At 47.3% G+C, this 25,557-nt stretch overlaps 1 protein-coding gene across 1 annotated transcript; it reads left to right on the plus strand.

Annotated features, from left to right (window-relative positions):
• Window positions 1-8,622: 8,622 nt before the first annotated feature.
• ZSWIM4 (zinc finger SWIM-type containing 4) lies at window positions 8,623-19,900 on the plus strand. Its single transcript, XM_063931108.1, has 14 exons — window positions 8,623-8,987; window positions 10,090-10,291; window positions 12,339-12,686; window positions 13,869-14,017; window positions 14,236-14,386; window positions 14,546-14,722; window positions 15,080-15,403; window positions 15,491-15,628; window positions 15,779-16,039; window positions 16,142-16,277; window positions 16,375-16,529; window positions 16,941-17,104; window positions 17,346-17,427; window positions 17,512-19,900. Exons 1-14 carry the CDS (start codon window positions 8,874-8,876, stop codon window positions 18,387-18,389), a joined length of 3,279 nt encoding a protein of 1,092 aa, XP_063787178.1. The 5' UTR covers window positions 8,623-8,873; the 3' UTR covers window positions 18,390-19,900.
• The last annotated feature ends 5,657 nt before the right edge of the window (window positions 19,901-25,557 follow it).

The raw sequence follows: 25,557 nt of genomic DNA on the forward strand, positions 1-25,557 counted from the left end.
GAAGTTCAGACGTTTGTAAAGGGAGTGCTGCATATTCAGCCCCCTTTTGTGCCTCCAGTGGCACCTTGGGATCTTAACGTGGTGTTGAGTTTCCTGAAATCCCATTGGTTTGAACCACTCAAAACGGTGGAATTGAAATAGCTCACAGGGAAGGTGGTCCTGCTACTAGCCTTGGCTTCGGCTAGGCGTGTGTCAGAATGGCGGCTTTGTCACATAAAAGCCCCTATCTGGTTTTCCATGCGGATAGAGTTGCGGACCCGTCCACAATTCCTGCCGAAAAGTGGTTTCATCTTTTCATATAAACCAACCTATTGTGGTGCCTGTAGCCACTACTGACTTGGAGGATTCCGAGTTGCTTGATGTAGTCAGGGCTTTGAAGGTTTATGTAGCCAGAACGGCTACGGTCAGGAAAACAGAGTCTTTGTTTATCCTGTATGCTTCCAACAAGCTTGGTGCTCCTGCTGCAAAGCAGACTATTGCTCGCTGGATCTGTAACACGATTCAGCAGGCTCATTCTGCGGCTGGATTGCCGCTGCCAAAATCAGTTAAGGCCCATTCCACTAGGAAGGTGGGCTCTTCTTGGGCGGCTGCCCGAGGGGTCTCGGCATTACAGCTGTGCCGAGCGGCTACTTGGTCAGGTTCGAGCACTTTTGCAAAGTTCTACAAGTTTGATACCCTGGCTGAGGAGGACCTTGTGGTGCTCAATAGGTGCTGCAGAGTCATCCGCACTCTCCCGCCCGTTTGGGAGCTTTGGTATAATCCCCATGGTCCTTACGGAGTCCCCAGCATCCACTGTGACGTTAGAGAAAATAAGATTTTACTTACCGGTAAATCTATTTCTCGTAGTCCGTAGTGGATTCTGGGCGCCCGTCCCAAGTGCAGACTTCTTCTGCAATGCTTGTATATAGTTATTGCTTAAATAAGGGTTATGTTATAGTTGCATCAGGGTTGACCTGTTGCTCTGTTGTTGTTCATACTGTTGACTGGGTATGTTTATCTCAAGTTATACGGTGTGATTGGTGCGGCTGGTATGAGTCTTGCCCTGGGTTACCAAAATCCTTTCCTTGTACTGTCAGCTCTTTCGGGCACAGTTTCTCTAACTGAGGTCTGGAGGAGGGACATAGAGGGAGGAGCCAGAGCACACCAGAATCTAAATTCTTTCTTAAAGTGCCCATGTCTCCTGCGGAGCCCGTCTATTCCCCATGGTCCTTACGGAGTCCCCAGCATCCACTACGGACTACGAGAAATAGATTTACCGGTAAGTAAAATCTTATTTTACTGCCATGTAAACTGTGTGTGGGTAACATGCTGGTTATGTGCAGCTGGCATTACTGCCGTGTTATATGTGTGTGTGCTGGTTATGTGCAGCCGGCATTACTGCCATGTTATGAGTGTGTGGGTAACATGCTGGTTATGTGCAGCCGGCATTACTGTTGTGTTATATGTGTGTGTGCTGGTTATGTGCAGCCTGCATTATTGCCATGTTATGTGTGTGTGTGGGGAATGTGCTGGTTATGTGCAGTCTGCGTTATTGCCATGTTATATGTGTGTGTAATGTGCTGGTTATGTTCACCTTGCGTAACTGCCATGTTGTGTGTGTGTGTGGAATGTGCTGGTTACGTGCAGCCTGCGTTACTGCTGTGTTATATGTTTGTGTGGGGAATGTGCTGGTTATGTGCAGCCTGCATTACTGCCATGTTATATGTGTATGTTGCTAATGTGCTGATTATGTGCAGCCTGTGTTACTGCCATGTAAACTGTGTGTGGGTAACATGCTGGTTATGTGCAGCTGGCATTACTGCCATGTTATATGAGTGTGTGGGGAATGTGCTGGTTATGTGCAGTCTGCGTTACTGCCATGTTATATGTGTGTATGTGTGTGTGGAATGTGCTGGTTATGTGCATCCGGCATTACTGCCATGTTATGAGTGTGTGGGGAATGTGATGGTTATGTGCAGACTGCATTACTGCCATGTTATATGTATGTGTGTGTGTGTGTGTGTGGGGGGGGGGGGGGAATGTGCTGGTTATGTGCAGCTGGCATTACTGCCGTGTTATATGTGTGTATGGGTAATGTGCTAGTTATGTGCAGCCTGCGTTACTGCCATGTAAACTGTGTGTGGGTAACATGCTGGTTATGTGCAGCCGGCATTACTGCCGTGTTATATGTGTGTATGGGTAATGTGCTAGTTATGTGCAGCCTGCGTTACTGCCATGTAAACTGTGTGTGGGTAACATGCTGGTTATGTGCAGCCGGCATTACTGCCGTGTTATATGTGTGTATGGGTAATGTGCTAGTTATGTGCAGCCTGCGTTACTGCCATGTAAACTGTGTGTGGGTAACATGCTGGTTATGTGCAGCCGGCATTACTGCCGTGTTATATGTGTGTGTGCTGGTTATGTGCAGCTGGCATTACTGTCGTGTTATATGAGTGTGTGGGTAACATGCTGGTTATGTGCAGCTGGCATTACTGCCGTGTTATATGTGTGTGTGCTGGTTATGTGCAGCCTGCATTACTGCCATGTTATATATGTGTTTGGGTAATATGCTGGTTATGTGCAGCCTGCTTTAAAATGAGCTTCTTCTTTTTTTTTTTTTTTTTGCTTCCTTGCTTAAGGGGATAGCTCCCCGCGATTAGTTGGACTGATAACCTTTGACATAACAGATGGGCTTAATCACTGTAAAGCCATTTTTTTTTTAAAAGAGGGTAAAAAAAGAATGAGGTGGGGGTCTCAATAGAGAAAATATAAGTCCCTTTATTGAGTTTTCTGCTTAGACAATATCATCCGGAAGATATTAGTCTGTAATTGGCCTACATACATTAATCAGAAATCCTGCACTGTCATAATATAGGATCAGACAACGGTTTCTCAGGGTAAGTGGGTCAGACTAACATCTCATATATTGTATAGGGTTGGAAAAGTCATGTTATTTTTATTAACATTAAAGGGTACAGAAATAATACATGTAAGAGACGTAACACTGCATAACAAATAATAATTGATGTGTTGTTTGCAGGAAGTCTGTTCTCCTGGCTGTCTATCTGTGATGTCTGCGTTGCTTTGTGCCTCTACATACACTTGTGTTTGTGTATTGTGTGTGATGTCTGCCATCAGATAAAGTGATTAATTAGGAAACACAAAGGGAAGGTGGGGGGACAATGAGTTTGTATGTGAATTTTCCATTGACCCTTGAGGGCCTCTCATGTAAATGAATCAGAGCTCTTTGATTCCCCTATAGAGAAGGGGGTCTTTAGTGAAAGCACAGCCATATCCTGTGTCGCACACAGCCTGGGAGATTTCCACTCCAATGCTGAGAGGTGCAGCCATATTGAATTCCCTCTATAGAGACATCACTGAATCCCTAATTCACTTTAAACACCCATGTGTCGATTTCAGCATCCTGCCCTGAATTCGGTGCCCTCGTCTCTCCTGTGATGGATGCTGATAATCTATTTGTCACTTGCTGGAGGCAGCCATTTTGTGGAGTTCCCAGTAAGATGATAGGCCTACGTTTGTGGTAATGGGTGCAGGACTGGACTATTGATGTGGATTGTGTTTAATATGTATGGGTGCTTTGCCCTGAAAGAAATTGTCTTCTACATAGCAATACTACTGCTGTTACGGGCAGAATCTAGTTGCTATCGGCAACACCACCAATTGTCTTTTAGTAGCTTTAGTAAATGTACAACCTTGTGGTAAATTTACTAAAACTTTTGATAAGAATAGTAGGTGTTGTCCATAGCAACCAATCAGAAACTAGCTATGGTTTCCTACCATGTATAGCGAAATGACAGCTAGGATCTGATTAGATGTATGTAGAAAGTGCGGATCTACTGATCTTTTGAAAAGTTACACGGTTTAATAAAGACGCTTTTAATTCTCAATTGTTTTTATTTAACCCCCTCGTTAATTAGAAGTTTGAGCCTGTACAATAAGCACAAATTGTGTCTGTTTCAGATTCGTATGTAAACAAGATGGATGGAGATCCGCACTTAGGGGCTAATTCAGAGTTGTTCGTAGATGTGCTAAATTTAGCACATCTAAGATCATTTATTCTGATATGCGCGGGGATGCCCAGCACGGGGCTAGTCCGCCCTGCATGTCAGCCCCCCCCCCCTCTGCACAAGTACAAAAGCATTGCAGCTTTTGTACTTGAAACGTAGCTCCCTGCCTGCGCAGCTCCTGAGCGCTGGCAGAAGCTACTTGTTGTGGTGTGTGATGTCACGCAGCCGCCACGGCTCACCACCCGCACGGTCCAGGCATGCCTGCGTTGCCCAGACCACGCCCCCAAAATGGCGGCCAAACGCCATCGGCTCGCCCCCTCCCGCTCTGCGCACGCCGCTTCCTGGGCTGAGATGCCAATAGCATCTCTGGCATGCGCAGTTCAGACCTGATCGCCCACTGTGCGAAAACGCACAGCAGCGATAAGGTCTGAATTAGCCCCTGTGTACGTGTAGGTCACTTTCTGTGACTACGGTTGCGGCGCCCCTAAGTTACAGCATGATTGACTGCCATTTGGGGGCGGAGAATGGGCGGCCACGGCCAGCGTTCCCAAAAACTGGTGTCATGGCTGCAAAAACATCCTTTTTATCTCCGGCTACTTAGAAATATCTGGTTATGATGCGTGTTGGCAGATTGTACAGTCTCCATTCATTGCGCTGGGCACACTCCGTGTTTATGCGATGTATACAGCTGTGTACATGTCTCGGCATGCAGCCTATGGGGAGAATGTGTGTAACGTGCCAGGTGTAAGGGACATATGCAGTAATGTAATCTCTGTCTGTACACCTGGGTAACGCATGAAGCATTCCCTGCTGTGAGTGTGTACTCTGTGGTGAATACACATCTCGTCACTGGGACTACCTGTAGGGTCTGCCCCCTGCCTGGGGGATAATACAATATACACTGGGCATCAGCATATTGTGGGTCTGACTCTGGTACCTGCAATGCCGATGACAGATGCAGTGGAACAATTGTTACTGTGCCAAAGCCGCACTGCGATTGACTAGCGGTAGCGCACGCACAGAGGAATTATTCACAAAGTGAGTGACAGGTAGTCAGCATCTGGGGGAGGTAATAGATGGTTAGAAAAACGCAGGCGTATCGGGACCATTTCGGCGACTGTGAATGCGTTTGCAGCTGGAGAGGTCCTGGCATCCCGCTTATGTGCCTGAGCGGGATCCGTACGAGATCCCAGCGGTCAGTAGACCAACGCTGGGAGACCGACAGTCGGGATATTTGCGGCGAGCGCAGCATGTCCCCTCACGGGCTCACTGTGCTCGTCACGATTCGGGCCCGGTGGCGACCATTGGTCGCCACAGGTTACTATTCCTCTCCAGGTGGTGGTGTGGACCACCACCAAAGAGGGGTAACCAGCCGGCAGGTTAGGACTCCGACCGCCGGTATTTCAGCTGGTGTCGGGATTCCGGTGTTGGTATCCTGACTGCTGGGATCTTGATAGGCGGTCAATTGACTGCCTCCCGCATGAGCAGCTGTTGTGAGACTGTGGCTGAGCCATTAGTATATTTTGCAAGTACCCTGCGAGCTAAATCGCTGCGGTGCAATTCAGCTGCCTCCGCCCCTGAGCATGCGATAATCAGTCTTATCGCTGGTTATACACAGGCGCATGCAGCGACTGGGCTACAGGCTGGGGCCGTGCTCTATACAGTATGTACTATGGGCTTATACACACAAATCTCTGCACTTAGCGGAGATTAATAATACAGTACATGACTCTCAGCAGAGCCTGCACTCACTTGTCACTGTGACCATCCCTGCTATTTAAGGTACTAATTACACTCTTATTTGTCTCTGTAAGACAGCCATTACCCAATTACACTGTAAGCTCTACCTGCTAATAGCACCTTGTGGGAACTCCCACTTTATTTCATTCGTATCATGAGAAGCACCGTACAGCTGTGGGGGCACATGATCCTCAGCCACAATTCCTCAGTACATCTATAACTTACATGTGTGTGATTATCCCCTTCCCCTACTACGTACATGTGTGTGATTATCCCCTTCCCCTACTACGTACATGTGTGTGATTATCCCCTTCCCCTACTACGTACATGTGTGTGATTATCCCCTTCCCCTACTACGTACAAGTGTGTGATTATCCCCTTCCCCTACTACGTACATGTGTGTGATTATCCCCTTCCCCTACTACGTACATGTGTGTGATTATCCCCTTCCCCTACTACGTACATGTGTGTGATTATCCCCTTCCCCTACTACGTACATGTGTGTGATTATCCCCTTCCCCTACTACGTACAAGTGTGTGATTATCCCCTTCCCCTACTACGTACATGTGTGTGATTATCCCCTTCCCCTACTACGTACATGTGTGTGATTATCCCCTTCCCCTACTACGTACATGTGTGTGATTATCCCCTTCCCCTACTACGTACACGTGTGTGATTATCCCCTTCCCCTACTACGTACACGTGTGTGATTATCCCCTTCCCCTACTACGTACAAGTGTGTGATTATCCCCTTCCCCTACTACGTACATGTGTGTGATTATCCCCTTCCCCTACTACGTACATGTGTGTGATTATCCCCTTCCCCTACTACGTACATGTGTGTGATTATCCCCTTCCCCTACTACGTACATGTGTGTGATTATCCCCTTCCCCTACTACGTACACGTGTGTGATTATCCCCTTCCCCTACTACGTACATGTGTGTGATTATCCCCTTCCCCTACTACGTACATGTGTGTGATTATCCCCTTCCCCTACTACGTACATGTGTGTGATTATCCCCTTCTACGTACATGTGTGTGATTATCCCCTTCCCCTACTACGTACATGTGTGTGATTATCCCCTTCCCCTACTACGTACATGTGTGTGATTATCCCCTTCCCCTACTACGTACATGTGTGTGATTATCCCCTTCCCCTACTACGTACAAGTGTGTGATTATCCCCTTCCCCTACTACGTACAAGTGTGTGATTATCCCCTTCCCCTACTACGTACAAGTGTGTGATTATCCCCTTCCCCTACTACGTACAAGTGTGTGATTATCCCCTTCCCCTACTACGTACATGTGTGTGATTATCCCCTTCCCCTACTACGTACATGTGTGTGATTATCCCCTTCTACGTACATGTGTGATTATCCCCTTCCCCTACTACGTACATGTGTGTGATTATCCCCTTCCCCTACTACGTACATGTGTGTGATTATCCCCCTCCCCTACTACGTACAAGTGTGTGATTATCCCCTTCCCCTACTACGTACATGTGTGTGATTATCCCCTTCTACGTACATGTGTGTGATTATCCCCTTCCCCTACTACGTACAAGTGTGTGATTATCCCCTTCTACGTACAAGTGTGTGATTATCCCCTTCCCCTACTACGTACAAGTGTGTGATTATCCCCTTCCCCTACTACGTACAAGTGTGTGATTATCCCCTTCCCCTACTACGTACAAGTGTGTGATTATCCCCTTCCCCTACTACGTACAAGTGTGTGATTATCCCCTTCCCCTACTACGTACAAGTGTGTGATTATCCCCTTCCCCTACTACGTACAAGTGTGTGATTATCCCCTTCCCCTACTACGTACATGTGTGTGATTATCCCCTACAATGGGGCGACATTATGCAGTGATGCATGACTAAGGAACCATTATTTTTATATATATATATATATGTCCAAGTGGTCGGCACTCCTGATTAAATGAATAAAATGCCTGGTGCCTTCTCTTGCAGAGTTATCCACTGTATAAACAAATAAAATTGAGCGGCACTCTCAGGACTTTACCAAAGAACGGGTCCTCAGCCCATCTTATGATGGGCTGAGGACCCGTTCTTTGGTAAAGTCCTGAGAGTGCCGCTCAATTCTATGTGTGTGTGTGTGTGTGTATATTTATTACCACTTAGTGCATATATATTCTGCGGCGCTTTACAGACAATATTTGCCCATTCACATCAGTCCCTGCCCTAGAGGGGCTTACAGTCTAAATTCCGTACCACATGTATATGCGCTTAAGTTAATTTTTGTTGGTCGCTATTTAACATACAAGTATATATTTGGAGGAAACCGGAATACCCATAGGAAACTCATGCAAGTACATGGAGAACATACAAACTCCACACAGTTAGGGTCGCTCTAGCTATTATTATATGAAATGTACACACACACTATATATATATATATATATATATATATATATATATATATATATATATATATATATATATATATATATATATATATATATAACTCTGTACAGACATCATACATATTACACATGTGACTGACCATAGATCACCAGTAGCCAGACATGGCTATATACACTGTATACTGTGTGTACTGCTCTGTGTATGGACTCTGTATAGACAACATACACATTACACATGTGACTGTTTGACCTCGGGCAAACACATGAATGAATTGATCCCCAGGTTCTGTCCTCGCCCACAATCTCCTTATATGGCGCATCCGTTCCCAGTAAAGAACCGCAGCTCGCTCCCTGATTGGCCGCCACTCTGCGTGATTGGCAGACCATTAACTTCCTAGTTCCGTACAAACACAGGGGAAGGGCGGGGATGTATGCAAAATAACTTCCGCTTCTGTCCAATGGGTGACCTTGGAGTCCGGGGACGAGGCGTGGCTTGGGCTCCTAGGATAAAGATCGCGATCCCCATTGTTAAGGGGATTTAAAGGGGCCGTGAAGTGGGGGCAGGCGCAAGCGGGAGGCCGGGCCGAGGGACCTACAAGCTGGCCGCACCCGTGGGAAAGTCCGGCGACCGTACAGAGCATAGGCCTGGAAGACGTGGATACGTGGTGGGGGCCCAGCAGAGGATCTAGACGGGGGGCAGCGAGTTTGCTGCGGGTGGGGGTCGCACAGATTGGGATATGGAGCCTCCAGCGTCCAAGAGGAGGTGTCCCGGCCTCAGCCCGAGGTACAGACCGGACTCTCTGCTGGATCTGAGTGCCAAGAAAGTGGCAGAGACGTGGGCCTTCGAGCAGGTAATAATCTGCATTTCTGCCTGATGTGCACAGGCTCAGTGTGTGACCTAATGCAATATGTACTATTAATTACACTTACTACAGCCTATGTTTACCCCTATTATCACTCCAGACTAAGCCTGTGTGTGTAATTTGCGTATATGTATGTATATATGTGTGTGTGTGTGTGTGTGTGTGTATATATATATATATATATATATATATCTCTATCTATCACACACACCTACCTCCCCCTAGGTATATTCCTATAGAGATATATATATATATATATATATATATATATATATATAATCTCCTCCCCCCCATGTATATTCCTATATATATACTTTTGTGTATGTATGTGTGTGTGTGTATATATATATATATATATATATATATATATATATATATATATATATATATATATATATATAATATATCTATCACAATTTCTTCTTATTATTATTATTAATATTATTATTATTATTATTGCTATACATTAAGCCTGTGAGTTCAGATATCAAACTTAATCGTATCGTATCATATTATATTTCACACAGGCTTAACTATGTATATTTAGCCGTATCCTCATTCGGTGCATCATAGTATCACTCTGACATCATCACTTCCTCATACTATACACCCTCTCCGGCGGACTCTCCCTACATGGCACACCGAATGCCATCAGGCCGGGGTGTGCCTCCGTGTCACCTGTCACTTCTGAGGACACCCGTCTGATAAACCTGCAGAGCTGCCTGAGGGGTTTTCACCTATGGGTGATGATGCAGCCTCCCAGATTATGCCTAATACCCGGTGATTGGTCTGAGAACAACCGCATTCACCCTTCCCTGCTGTCTGTGGTGGGGAAATTATTTGGGCCGATAAAGTTCGTTATTGGCGCAACGTGAGGCGGCCCCCGTGCGGGTCTGTAATGCGGTGATGTTGCATCGGACCGGTGCCACCTATAGGAATTATAGGGGCATGATGAGAAGTTGTCGTACGTACCTGCCACCACCTGAGACATTTTAATGAAGTGACATGTAGACTGGTAATTTCATTATGTTTGTAACGACCCTACTGTATATATGATATGTTTACGTGTAGCTCTGTGCCTCTCCCGCAGGTGGAAGAACGTTTCTCCAGGGTCCCTGAGCCGGTCCAGAAGCGCATAGTGTTCTGGTCGTTCCCGCGCAGTGAGAAAGAAATCTGCATGTATTCCTCGCTGGGATATCATCCACCCGAGGGGGAACGAGACTCCAGGGTCCCATTTAACCGGGGGCTGCAGCTGTTACAGTCCGGAGCTGTGCAGCGAGTATTACAAGTTGGTAAGTGCCCCATGGCAGTGCTGAGTATTGTGGTTCATGGCTTTTATGCTTCGTACAATGAGCACAGACTGTCATTATTGTGTAGTCCTTAGATTGCATGTGCTCCTGCCTGCAGGTCCCTAGGGGGGAGGGAGGGAGGTGGGGTTCCATTCTCGCAGATCAGGTTTAACGGAATTATTGTGAATGCAAACATCCTTTATATGGAGCAGGTGGTATGTGTTCCTGTGGTTCTACTTCTGGTCAGCTGAGCGTTTGGGGGTTAGGGGTGTCCGGGTGCCCCCACCGATCTTGTGTGTGATGTGTATAGGAGGGGAAGGGGGGGGGGGGTGATATACTGGTGAGCATCCGCACCTGAGGCTGCAGGCGGTGACATGTAATATGGGTGACAGTTGGCGACGCTTCTCACGTCACCTGGAAATGTTTTGCTCTCTATTTGTCTGAGTCAGTGGCCTGAGAGCAGCATCTTGTCCAGGCTTGTTGCTCTGTGTTAGAGAATGGGCACTTTTACTGCGTGCCCGTACATGTGCCAAGGCTGCCGATCAGCCCCGAAAGACAGCCTGCCTCTACCACAGGCCATCTGCATGTGCAGTTACTGCCTGTCCAGCTGGAGCCCAGTGTGCCCAGGGCAAACCCACTACGGAGATTTGCTCCCTAATAAATCCTCAGGTTATGTGCACACAACCCTCCTCCTCCTACCCCACTGTCCTTCTAGGGGCACAAACACTGGATATCATGGTAGTTTTATCTTGTTTATCCCGGGTCTAATATTCTGATTTTAGTTTGACACATTCTCATCGGCAGGGTCAGTAACGTTCCTGTCTCAATCCTCCTGGTTTATTTTTGTTTCCTTCTCTCCTCCCTTTTTTTTTTCTTTTTCTTCCGCTACTGTAGTAAGATATAAAATGTGAATGTCTTGGGTCCTCCTCCTCCTCTTTTTTTTTTTTGCCCCTCTGTGTCAGCCTCAGGGGGGACCCACTCCCTGTGTGTGACTTGTATTTTGTACACCGTAGATAAAAGTGTCATTGTCGGAGAGAAGGGCCTGAGGCGTGTGAGGAAGACAATGTAAGGCTGATACCCAGCCATCACGCGTCACAGAGCCCACACATGTCGTGACCGGGGGAGACCCGGGGCAGGCTGCTGGGCATGAATGGTCTTATTCAGGGGCTGTGAGAGCAGATCACCGCACGGGTTACGTTACCCTGTAATGTATACGGCCATCACACACTGTGGTTAATGTGCATAGCATCTGGGTAAAAAATAACAACAACAAAAAAGTATGTATGTGTGTGTGTGTGTGTGTGTATGTATGTATGTATGTATATGTGTATGTATGTATGTATGTATGTATATGTGTATATATATATATATATATATATATATATATATATATATATATGTGTTAGTGTGTGTATTTCTCTATCATTTTATTTTTATATTTTATGTAATTTTTCAGTTTTAGACAAGAACATGCACATATTGTACAGTTTATCCAGAATAGACTGCAGTTATATTAGATACAATATATATTCTATAATGGCTGTGGTGATGAGGACAGCGACTGCTATTTTGGAGAAGATAAATATGTGTATTTGTACTTTTAACACTATCATTGTGGCAATCTTGGTTGACTCCTTAAATTTGTGAAATCCTTCATTTCATTTATATTCACAGTAGCCTAATTCACTTCCCAGGGTTCAGCCATAATTGTCATTGACCTATGTCTTCTTGTGGGTGTGTCTAGCAGTCCAGTTGTCTGGCCCCTCCCCTTTTTATATGCATGAGCAGAATTGGGTCGGGAGGGGGGGGGGGGGGGGTCTGAACAGATGGGGAGCAGAGAATCCTTTATGCTGCGCTGACCCTTCTGCTCCTATAGTGGAGACACTGGTTAATAATGTGTCGCTCACCCTGGTCTTATCAGGGATCTGGCCTGATGTGTAAGAATGCATATATTTAATAGCATCACGTAGTCCCCTTTACACACGTTTAAATGTGCTTTCCTTATCTTCCTCACCCCCTCTCACCTCTGTTCTTTTTCTGTACTCCCCAGGGTTCCACCTCAGCGGCTCGGTCACAGAGTCTGGAGAACCGGAGAGGACCTACCAAGTGTCCATCAGTTTTGACCGCTGCAAAATCACGTCCGTCAGCTGTGGATGCGAGAACAGAGATATATTCTACTGTGCCCACGTGGTGGCTTTATCCCTGCACAGAATCCGGCGGGCACGGGGGGTGGAGCTGCGGCTCCCTATCTCCGAGACGCTCTCCCAGATGAACCGGGACCAGCTGCAGAAGTTTGTGCAGTACCTGATCACAGAACATCACACAGAGGTTCTACCAACAGCCCAGCGGCTGGCAGACGAGATCCTGCAGTTGGGCTCCGAGATTAACAGGGTACACGGTAAGTTTAGAGCTCGAGGTTGTTCGTGGGTAATGCCTGGAGAACCTTGCTGTCTGCTGCTTCTTCCGTGGTGCATTATCCCTGATGACTGTGCCATGTGGTGAGGCACCTGCAGTGCCCATTTGGTCAGAGAGCTTTCTCTGTGTCTCATACCACTTGGCATCTCGCTCCGTCTCTATTGTAACATCTGTCTTTGGCTCCTGACCTGTGGTATCATTTTACAGTGGAGGATAAGAGCTGACTTCTCACCTACTCTCTGTACTATAAACTTTATTATCCTGTAATAGGTTTGGGAAGGGACCATTTGCCGGTGTGCCCAGCTGCCTGCCATATGACATATATATTGCTAGATGCGCTGTATTAGCCTGACTGCTGTAAGGTGCTGCTGACCAGGTGTCTCTGTTATAAATACAGTTCTATGGCATCACAGCACAGTATATAGACATATCCTGTACTCTCATGCCAGTAGGTTGTAGCATACTCCATAGGGGATTGGAGCAGTATATAGTGCTACACAAGTACTGGGAACCTCCACATTTTAAAGTGGTATAGTGGCTAAAGGGGAATATTGCATACAAATGTATATAGAGGTACAGGATAGTGCTACAAAATGTACAGCCAGCACAGTCTAACACCCCTTTCCTCATTTGTTTTGCTCTGTATGGATGTGTCCTGAATACACAAAGCCTCCATACGCCATATGGCACAAGATTGAGCTGTGTAGTGTAGTAAATATGTCTTTAAAGACACAGATGCAGTGAAACCCTACTCAGTGTGTAATGTACGAAGTCGCTGATGAAGCACAGTGGTACTTGGTGTGAGAAAAAGCCTCGTCCGCTGCATTGTAGCACTTCCTATACAGATTCAGACTCTCGCACACAGATGTACAAGTGTCACATGTCAAACTGAGTAGTTTAAGCTAGAAAAGTAGTTTTGCTTCTAGTTGTTTTATTTGTGCAAATAAGATGCATTTTTTTTGAGTGACTAAGACACTATGCGCACCCCCGGCACACCGAGAGGAGCTGTTTAGCACAGTTGCGGCAATGGTGTAAGAGGACACCTGTATTTGTCTCATAGCTTGGTGCCCTGTGCTTCAGATTGTGTCCAAGTCTTGTGCAGCTGGGTGTAATACCTTCAATCGCTCTAATTCTTAATGGTTGTAAATGTCTCTTTGCTCTCCAGGAGCCCCTGACCCCACCGCCGGCGCAGGGAGAGAGGATGACAATTGTTGGCATTTGGATGAGGAGCAGATTCAGGAGCAAGTGAAACAGCTTTTATCGAACGGCGGGTACTACGGGGCCAGCAAGCAGCTGCAGTCCATGTTCAGCAAGGTAATTTGTTAGGAACGTTTGAGGCTCTGGATAAATCTTCCTCCGAACCTCTTTAACTCCATCCGACCAATGCTGTCCATCCACTGACCAATCCCAAGCCAGATTATGACCCCTGCTGTCACTGAATAGATGTTCCTTGACAAAATCCCTATAGTCCCTAGCTGCATTGATGCAGTTTGTGGGTTTCCACCTATCTCAACCTTCTTGCCTGTCTCTAGGTGCGGGAGATGCTGCGGATGCGAGATTCCAATGGAGCTCGGATGCTGATTTTAATGACGGAGCAGTTTCTGGAGGACCCGCGGCTGGCTTTGTGGAGGCAACAGGGCGCTGGCATGACTGACAAATGCCGCCAGCTCTGGGATGAATTAGGTGAGATGGGGGAGGGTGGCGGTCTCGGGACCACCCTGGGGTATGCATTCATAATTTACACCTAGATAAGCAGAAAGAAATGGGGCTTGGAGATCACTGAGTAGACCTCGAATGGATCACTAATTTGACCTTCATGATCTCTTTATTGATCTATGGCAGGTGCCCTGTGGGTATGTGTGGTGCTGAGCCCTCACTGCCGGGCAGAAGAAAGGGAGTCCTGGCTGGAGCTACTGCGAAGGTGGAATGCCATGGACATCTGTCCCCTGGAGGAGGGAAACTATACGCTGGACGGGCCCGGGTCACAGACTGTGCCACAAAGCTCAAGTGGAAGCCAAGGTACGGTTGTATGGGGGGATATTTTCTGTGCTTGTATGCTCTAGAACAGTGCAGAGGTGGCACAATAATGTAGGCATTACTAGGGGGCAACCTATAGATGAGATTATTGTGGAGGCTTTTTCATCTGGGGCCTCCTAACTGATTGGACTTAATGGGTTTGGAAGTACTTTTTGTTTGGTAGTTTGTTTGTGTTTTTTTTGTGGGGGAGGGGGAATTACAGTTATACTTGTAGGTTCATGTACAATGGTGGGTGGGGGGCCACCAACTGGGCAGAATTAGGAGCAGTTGACCACTGTCAGATTAAGCCTGTGACTCTCGATAGCAAAGCTAATGTTGGGTTTGTCTTTTTGTCTCTAGCTCTAGCGCCCCGTCAGACTGTGTTTTCCAGGGCTCTCAAGGCTGGAGAGCTACGTTGGAATGACGCCCACTTACAACGGGTATTGAACGGGGAGACCTGCGCTCCGGGTGGCGGCGTGAAGAGCAATACCGACAAGCTGTCCTACGACCCACAGGGACGGCCACTCTGGTTAGGGGACCATTTCCCTGTGGCTTGTGCTCGGGTCGATGCCCTGCGATCCCATGGGTACCCGCTCCAGGCATTGAGGCTTGCTGTCTCTGTCGTCAACACCATGAGGCTACAGCGCCAGCACCAGATGGAAGGACTAAAGCAGCAGAGAAAAGGTGAGAAGTGTGTGTGGGAAGGGGGGGATGGTATGTTTACAATATTGAGATGTTTCGCTGCCTCAACTTCGATCTTTATCCTGGCAGAGCTGCAGATGAAGGGCAGCACGACTCTCACCAACCTGGAGGGGTGGATTGGGCACCCACTGGATCCCATCGGTTGCCTCTGTAAGACCTTCCTGGAGGCCAGTTTACCGGAAGATGAAGGACCAGCTCCATATCCAGGTACAAGAAGTTAGGAAGTTCTCCATGGTTTTTATTGACTTGCTCAGTAATTAATGCATGGTTGAAACCTCCTGAGATTGTGGCCATAGCTGAGCAGATGGCTTCTAGCTTGGGACCTAGCTCACAGACATGAGGTTTTCTCTCTTTCAGAACTTGGTGGAGAGCAGAGGAAGGTCATGTACCAACACGTCCCGGTTCCTGGTGGGTCCCCATCTGGGGAGTCACTTCTGTGCCTGGCACTGGAAGTGGCCCTTATGGGGTTGGGGCAGCAGCGGGCCATGCCAGAAGGGCTCTATGCCCAGGATAAGCTGGTGCGCAGTGAAGAGCAAATAATCGGGCTTCTGGGAACGTTGGATATGGGGGAGAGGCTAGTGCAAGTGCTAAGGAAACAAGCAATGTTGCTGTTGGAAGGTAAGTACTCTTAAAGCGAATGGTAATGTTTATGGTGGTGGGGTTGGTGCCATGGGAAGGGATTATATTTACAAAACTCTAACTTACCTTCTATATCTAAAGGTGGTCCATTTAGTGGATTCGGAGAGGTGATCTATCGGGAGAGTGTTCCTATGCATACATTTGCGCGCTTCCTATTTACAGCATTACTGCCCCACGATTCAGACCTGGCCTACCGCGTTGCCCTAAGAGCCATGAGGTAAGAACGCACGCGTGGTAGAAAAATTGGGTGTGTGTAGTCCATGGCGTTGTTCTGTCTCCACTATAACGCCACTGCCTGCGCATTTGTGTTCCAGACTTCCCGTACTGGAGTCGATTCTTCCTCCCCATGGATCAGATATCATGCCCTTGGACTCTATGCTGACCAGTCGCTTCCCTCGCTGGTTTATCCTGGGACACTTGGAGACTCGGCAGTGCGAGCTTGCTTCTGCCATGTTGACTACAGCCAAAGGTATGGATGGGTCTTGGTGGGCTGTTATATTACAGCATTGTTAGAGGGTTGTCATCAACATCACTGGTCTCCGTCCATGGTGACTGTTCTCTTAGAAAGCAGGAGGTCCTGGAATTTCATATCCGTTTTCTTTAGCCTGTGGTGTTTCATTTGGCTGATGAATCTCCCTTGCTGCTATTGTGTAGAGTGGGCAGCTGATGGTCCATAGAGCATCTAGTTGGTGACATTGGCTTGGTGCACACGGAGCCGTTTTTCATCTTGATAAATAAGTGTACTGCCAGACTGACAATAAACAGCTGTAGATGCACTACCCCTACTGGCCACTGGGGGGTGCTAGTTTCCTGTGTTTCTGTAATCCTGCCTTTTTGTTCTGTGCTTCCATCTAATTTATATCTTGTTCCTTTTATACAGGAGACCCCAAGTGGCTTCACACGGTCCTGGCTTCCATCCAGCAGCATATCCACTCCCCAGCCCTGCTCTTCAAACTGGCCCAGGACGCCTGCAAGACTGCCACTCCCCCCAACTCATCCCCGGACTCCACCCTGCTAAATATCTCTCTGGAGTTAGGATTACAGGTAAGACCCTCCAAACTTCCCTGGATTCAGGGAGCCCCGCCGGCCCCTCTGATGGAAGACTGGTGATGTCGTAGACAGGCCTGCGCAGAATTGTCTACAAAACTGTCTCTTGTGTGAGGAGACGGAAGCGGCTCCCAACAGTGCCTTCAGCCATTGCTGAGCAGTTGGAGGTAGCCTGTCAAGTCATTGTGCATGCTGAGGTTTGTAGTCATGTATAACAGGCCACTGTGTCCCCCTGCAGGTGATGAGGATGACGCTGACCACACTGACATGGAGACGGAGAGAGATGGTGCGCTGGCTGGTCTCCTGTGCCACAGAAATCGGTAAGTGGGAGGCAGAAGTTTCTGCTGGCTCCTGTCCTGTAACAAGGCCCTCCTCTAAGCTTGTCCTTCTCTCCTCCGCTTCAGGATCCCAGGCTCTGATCAGCATCATGCAGAACTGGTACACGCTCTTCACCCCCATTGAAGCCACCAGCATCGTTGCTGTCTCCTGCACGTCCCCCGCCACCCTCCTGCGCTTCAGCCCGGACCCCAGGCAACGAGAGGAGCTTTGCTCGTGTGCACGGGCCCTGGCCCTCCAGTGCGCCATGAAGGATCCCCAGAGTTGCGCCCTACCTGCCCTGACCTTGTGCGAAAAGGACCACACATCTTTTGAGGCCGCCTACCAGATTGTGTTGGACAGTGCCAGCTCTGGCCCCGGTGCCCACTCCCACCTATTCACAGTCGCCCGCTACATGGAACACCGTGGTCTGCCGATGAGGGCTTTTACCTTGGCCACTTTAGCCCTGTCTAACCTGAACATTGGTTTCAGCCAGGACTCCCATCCGGCAGTCAGCGACGTCCTGTGGGCTTGTTCTCTGGCCCACTCATTGGGTAAAGTGGAGCTGAGCACCGTGGTCCCCTTGGTTATTAAAAGCGTGCAGTGTGCACCAGTGCTGTCCGATATACTGCGTCGTTGTAGTCTGGCCCCTCCTGGCCTGGCCCAGGTCCTCTCTGCCGCCCATACCGCCAGGGGGAGGGGAGCAGGCCCACGGTCTGACAAACCACCGCTGTGCCTGCTGCTGGAAGCCGCAGTTGGGGCATACATCAGCACCACCCACTCGCGCCTCACTCACATCAGCCCACGGCATTATGGGGAGTTCATAGAGTTTCTTGCTAAGGCCCGGGACACCTTCCTGCTGTCCCCAGATGGACATCGCCAGTTTGCCCAGTTCCTGGATAATCTAAAACAGACTTACAAAGGCAAAAAGAAACTGATGCTCCTGGTGCGGGAACGGTTTGGCTGAGAGACCTGAAGACCGAGGTTCTCCCTGAAAGACTTGCATTTCCCTTATCTGGGGGCCCAGAGCGATGTGGAGGGTTATGGGCAGAGTGCCCCTCCCAAGCTCCATCGAACATTTGTTCCTTCTGGCGGAGGAATACTAATGCGTAGTGAAGGAAACTCTCATTTCTGAAGAATCACGGCAGCCTGCCGGGGGACATTTTGAATTATGTTTCTTTATTAACTTCTATTTATATAAGTGGTGAATACCCCTCATCTCCTGCCTTCACCATTGATGGGTCCATAATCACTTTTTTTGTATGGTCCATAGTATCTATTTATTTACCATGCAACACCTCCCAGGACTGGTTTGTGTGTGTGGTAGTAATGAGAGAGGTTTGGGAATTGTCTGCTAGGAGCAGAATTTATATATTTATGTCTGAAGGATTATCTGTATTAACTTATTAATTAATATTTTTATTTTTTTTTAAGGTAAAAAAATGTCTGAGTTCTAATTGTTCACACCCCTTTATTGGGTGTTTAAATGTGAAGTCTCTTGACCCCCCAAAAAAAAAAAATCGAATACATTAACCCTACTAGTGGCAGCAGTTGCCTTTTGTAGCAAAACTTTAACAGTCCTGGGCTATTCTAGCCTGTGCCCATTTTTGGAATTGATCAATACATCAGTCTCCGATATAGGAAAGAAAGTCACAGAATTATGAAGGGATACAATTATGGTCGGTTCATGAGGACTTAACACCTATCTCCATGAGAGGTGGCCATTTTGTGCCTGTGTTTTTTGTTCCTAGTGAACGGATTCTCAAATACTGGTCTAATCTTCAAAATGGCTGCCTCCACTGGCTGTAGTTGAGGGAATGGATCGAGTTCTGTCCTCGGAAGTGTTGAATCTGTTTGAATTTTAGACCACGTGGCCCTTTTGGGAGTATATTTGGGCTTTTTAAGCCTGCATAATTTGTGACCAAAACTGCTCCGGAAAGGTATTTACGATGTCTGTCTTTTTACTTATAAATAGTGTATATTACTGTTTGTGTACATATAACGTACCCCAGGACACTGGATAATTCTGTGCTGGGGACAGTTTTGAGGGCCGTCTGAGTAGCACTATAGTAGTGTATAGATGTATGTTGATTATGGGAGTGCTTAATACCTCACAATCTCCCTTTTCCTATGTATGTAATAAACTGTATGTTGAAGATATAACTCAGGAAGATCCAAGCTGCCCCCCTGATAGAACTGAGCAGCACTGCAACCTACTTTCTCTCCTGTTCCCTTTCCTTACACCAGGGGGCGCCACTCCCCATGCATTCTGCCCTCCAGAGCACTCTGCTTCCCAGATCACAGTTATGAGTAACACATTGAAGCGGCTTGCTGCTGAATATGACTCTTGGGTGGGAAGGGGCTGTTCTGATTTTAAAAAGGAAAAAAAAAAAAGTATTAATTTATCATTCACTTATATTTATTGATGGTCTGTTACACTTGATTCGAATGAAGAAGATAAAATACATTTTAAAGAAATGTCTTATTGTTTCATTGGTTTGTTATGCTGACCAGATATGGGGGGGAGGGGGGGTGGGGGGGATTATACATTGCTGCAATTCTATTAATGGTTTATTCCTCAGCATAGATAATACCCATATGCTATATGCAATCTATTATCGTCTCAGCTATTCTAGAATACACCATGGTCACGTGTATTTACCATTACATCTATTATAATGTAAAGTACTATTTATTTCTTTTTCATCCACTAGGGGTCACTGGAGTACTCTTGGGATATGGACGGCTTTAGCAGAACAAAGGCACTGAATATTTAAATTTAGAACTCTCCACCCCTCCATATCCCCGAGTACCCCAGTGTTTTTTCTGTGCTCACAGCACTAACCAGGCTTGTCTGGAGTTCCCACACTTAGTTGAAGATTTTATTAATTTTTCATTTTAACTTTTACTTTTTTCACTTAGCACATCCCTTCCCAGTTTCTGTAAAAACATGGGTCCGGGATAGTGCCGCTGCACGGACAGCGCATGGCGTGTCGGTCCTCACAAAGAGCACCCTCACAGGCAGCCTACTGCAAGAGCTGGACGGAGCTTACAGATAGAAGCCCCGTCGCAGCCATAAACTGAGCTCGGAGCTTACAGATAGAAGCCCGTCGCAGGCCTCCCTACAACAAGGTATGCTGGGGAAACGGGGCGGTCAGCGCAGGCTGCCGCCCCGCTGTGTGGGGTCAGTGTTGTAATGCCGCCCGCTCATACAGCCGCCCGCCCCAGCCGCTCCGTCCGCCCGCCCCAGACGCTCCGTCAGCGCTGTATTGCATGCCAGCCCTGAGAGGGGGAGAACCGCCGCAGCTCGGCTAGCGACGCCGGAAGCCGCTACGCGCCGCTCCGGCCAGCCGACCTCCGCTGCTCTGCAAGAAATGTCCCTCGCCTCCCTGCAATGAGCTTCCCGGCGCTCCCCGCTGAGACACAGCGCTACAGGGAGTACAGGGGGAAGGGGGGGGGGACCTGGCTGATTACAGCGCGGCTGCAAGGGAATGTAAAGGGAAAGAATAGCACGGCCATATCTATATTAATAGAGACCTATATTAAACGGCAGTCAGCAGGCAGAGCCTATATGCCTGTGATTATCACTGTATAATAGGCTATTGAGCCTATATTAACACTGGAGGCATGTATTGATTATCACTGTATAATAGGCTATTGAGCCTATATTAACACTGGAGGCATGTATAGTAAACTGCCTGTGATTATCACTGTATAATAGACTATTGAGCCTATATTAACACTGCAGCAGGTATTGTAACCTGTCCTGTGATTATCAGTGTTGTAAGCATGGCATGGGGGCCATTTTAACCATGCTTCCTGTTTCTTCCAGTTTGTAATTCCAGAACATTCCTGCCCTACATCTCTACTCCACCGGAGGCGCATGGGTGTTAGTGGGAATTTTGGTTCAGGTTTCACATAGGCTGGCCATGTGAACTGCATTTCGGCCATAAATATATATATATATATATATATATATATATATATATATATATATATATATATTACACACCTTAAGTAATAATTTTACTGAGTCGTGCAAGTGTCGGTCCTTTGGCTATTGTGTTGTCTGTCTGCATAAGGAGTAAGGCTCCAGCACAGACTAAAAATAAGTTTTACTACAAAGTCTGTACATAAATCTACCACATGTTCAGTATGTTTTGTAGGTTTCCACTCCGGAAGCCGGTTCATTCCCAGATCCTATGTTAAGCATTGGCAATTCAAATTGACTCCGCTCGACAGGAGCGGTAAGATCGGAGTCTCGGAAGTTACTCCGCCAGCTCTAACGGAGGAGTCTCAGCCTTTCCATAGGTCCAACTTCACTTTGGGTACCAGGGTGTTAATTTAACTGGTCTTATAATTTTTCTGCTATGTTGCAGTCTGACAATTCTATGTCAAACCTCACAGCGCTAAATACGAGTGAGGAGGGCACATTAGACCAGTAGTCAGATAGTGCGGGTTTTTGACAACCATACATTGCTAATGACCAGTGAGTCAGTCTCTGAAATTTACAGAGACTAAGGAGCCTCTAACATCTAATCCGTCGTATTTACTAAACGACAGATCTTCAATGGGCTTCTTATTTAGGATATCTTACTAAGATTTAAGTCTATTTACCCGTTTCCACACAGTGACATCTAAATTGGAGAATCCGCCATTGGTGAATTCGTCTGTGTCAAACCTTATAAAGACCCAAGATACATTTGGGTCACTAGGGCGCTCTATGTATGGAAACAATGACGATCACGTTATATTTATCGTTAATCACATTTGAGAAGCTGCTGAGTATCTCTGTACAGCTTCTGCTGCCGCCTGTTAGCTCGCTTCTCGCTTTTCATCGTCGCTAGTTACAGCACGACAAGGCTAGAAGTTGTTTGGGGGAAAGTCTAATTTCCCGCCATTGCCTCCTCCGGTATCAAGACAGAAATACTCTGGTCCGGCGTTTAAAGCCTTTAGACTTCAGTCTTTTCAAGGATGTGGTAAGTCACGCCTTGTAACGCCAGGGCCCTAAAGTCACCAACAAGCCAGTGGCTTGACGGGCTCCCAGCCCATTTCGGATTTCCAATTGTGGGAGCGCGCCTTTACACGTTACATTTACCGGGTTTCCAGGCATCCACTCATGGATGTATCCGCTATTTAGGGTTAAAAGAAAGCTGTCTCCCGCCACTGCGGTTTTTCATGGCAGGACTGCCTCTGTCGGACGACAAGAAGGCGTTTTGGCAGGTTGCCATTCAGTCTCTGCTGGATTCAGCAGTTTTTAATTCCAGGCCTGGTACACCAACAAGGTCAGGGTTATTATTCACGTCTGTTTGTGGTACCGAAGTCAGAGGGCTCCGTCACAGTCTCAATCAGCAAGTCACTTACTACAGATTGAACATGGATTTTCTGCGGTCAGTATTTGCATATTTGGAGCCACAAGATTGCATGATTGCGCTTGATCTCCAGGATGCGTACTTACACATTCCGGTTTGGTCACCTCATCACAGGTTCTTGCGTTTTGCAATACGCCACAACCATTAACAGTTTCAGGCTCTACCGTTTGGCCTCTTGTCAGCGCCTCGGGTATTCACCAAAGTGATGTTTGTGATGATAGCTCATCTCAGATCCCTGGCAGTGACAATCGTTCCATACTTGAGACTGTGCTCTTATGAGCAGATCGTCTAACAGATGCTCCTGCTACTTGCGCTGCTAACGTACACCACGGTTGCAGTGTCAACTTCAAAAAAAAAATAAAAAAAAATCGCATCTAATTCCGTCTCAACGACTTCAATTCCTAGGTATGATTCCAAATACGGTAAATCAAAGAATTTACCTACTACACCAGAAAATACAGATTATACGCCATCTGGTACAATTAGTGCTCAAGCCACGCACCCTATCGGTACATTTGTATATTCCCCTATTAGGAACAATGATGGGCTTTCGAAGCGCTTCAGTTCGAAGGTTTTCACTCGCGTCCATTTCAACAGCAGTGGTCGCCTTCCCATAGGCAGATTCCCCACAGGGTGAGGTTGTCGCCAGGGGCGAGGGTGTCTCTACTCTGGGCGAGAGTCTCAGAGGTTGGGGAGGTGTAGTTTAAAATGGTCAGCGACAGGGTCTCTAGACGGATCACGACAGATTACTGTCTATAAATGTCCTGGAACTTCGTGCAATGTACAATGCACTACATGGTTCGCTCTCAGACTGTCCGAGTGCAGTCACACAACGCGACGGCAGTCGCATACACAACAACCATGGAGGAACGAGAAGCCGCATGGCAAGGCGGGCAGTAGCTCGAATCCTCAATTGCCCAGAATACCACAAGGTGATATTGTCGACTGGGTTCATTCCGGGAGTGGACAACTGCTAGGCGGATGATCTCAGCCGTCGGGATTCTCATCCAGGAGACTGGGCATTAAATCCAGAGGTGTTTCACATGTTGGTCCACAGGTGGGGTTACCCTCAGGTGGACCTGATGGCATTTCGCCACAATTACAAACGCCCCAGTATGTGTCCAGAACGACAGATCCAAGGGCAGTGGCGGTGGACGCTCTCACAATCGCGTGGCCGTACAGCCTCGTGCATCTATTTCCACCGTTTTCCGCTGCTCTCTCAGTTGCTAAAACGGATCAAAAGAGAGTCCGTCACAGTCATACTAGTGATGCCTCATTGGTCTCGCAGAGCTTGGTTCTCGAATCTCCGCGGACTACTCGCAGACGATCCTTGCCCGCTCCTACTATGTCCAGACCTGTTACAACAGGGTCCGTTCTTTTACCCCTATTTAGTGCGGCTGCGTTTGACGGGGTGGTTGTTGAGACCGCCCTCTTAAGAAGAGAGGGCATTACAGTATCGGTATACCAACCATGTTACGAGCTATGAAGCCGGTAACGGCAGCTCATTATTACAGAATTTGGCGTGCCTATGTAGGTTGGTGTGAAGCTCGGAAGTTTCCGACATCATCTTTCAAGTTATCCCGTCTTCTGTTGCGTTTATGTACACTAAAGGTGCAGGTATCTGCGTTGTCAATTTATTTTCAAAGACGATTGGCGCTATGGCCGTCGGTACACACTTTTCTGCAGGGTGTCCTCAGAGTACGGCCTCCATTTATTCCACCTACAGCGCCATGGGACTTGAATCTGGTTTTAGATTTCTTACAGTCTTCATATTTTGAACCCTTACAGCAAGTGGATATTAAGTTTCTCACTTGGAAAACGATTTTTCTTCTAGCCTTAGCTTCTGCAAGGCGTTTTTCAAATTTGAGTGCCTTGTCATCCAAGCCACCGTATTTGGTGTTTCCTGATGACAGAGCGGAACTTCGGACGAATCCCGATTTCTTACCAAAGCTAGTGTCATTTTTTCACATCAATCAACCAATAGTAGTTCCTGTGTTGACAGCACATTCTGGAACTCTGAATGTGGTACGCGCATTACGCGTTTGTGTCCCGAACGTCTACAGTTCGTAATACGGATAGGTTGTTTGTTCTTTATAATGCTGCCAAGTGGGGTTGGCCAGCTTCTCATCAGACCTTATCCAGATGGATACAACTGACTATACGTCAGGCTTACCTTAAGGCTAGGTTACAGTCGCCTACATCAGTAATAGCTCATCCCACAGGTTCTGTGGGAACGTCATGGGCAGCTGGTCGTGGAGCTTCTACGACGCAGCTTGACCGTGCGGCTACATGGTCTTCAGGGCACACGTTTGTGCGCTTTTACAAGTTTGATACGTTTGCGGCATCAGCATTTAGCTTTGGCCGCCTAGTGTTACAGGTGTCAAACTGCTCTCCCGCCCACGGGGGGAAGCTTTGGTACGTCACAAGAGTACTCCAGTGACCCCTAGTGGATGAAAAAGAAAATAGGATTTTGGTACTTACCAGGTAAATCCTTTTCTTTGAATCCATAGGGGGCACTGGACGCCCACCCAGAGCAGTTTTACCTGGGTTGTATTAAGCTCAGGGGATCTTATGGTAACACATTTTCACCGACTGGTTCAAATTATAAGGTTCTATCGGTTATGGTGTCAACTGTTTAGTTGTCAGTAACGTTATGTGTCAACTTTGTTGTTGTCCGTTATGTTATAGGAATTCTCCATTGTCAACCTCTCTATAGTTCCTGTTCGGCTCAGTAAAAAACACTGAGGTACTCTGGGATATGGA

This window comes from Pseudophryne corroboree, chromosome 6 (assembly GCF_028390025.1).
Source record: "Pseudophryne corroboree isolate aPseCor3 chromosome 6, aPseCor3.hap2, whole genome shotgun sequence".
NCBI lineage: Eukaryota > Metazoa > Chordata > Amphibia > Anura > Myobatrachidae > Pseudophryne > Pseudophryne corroboree.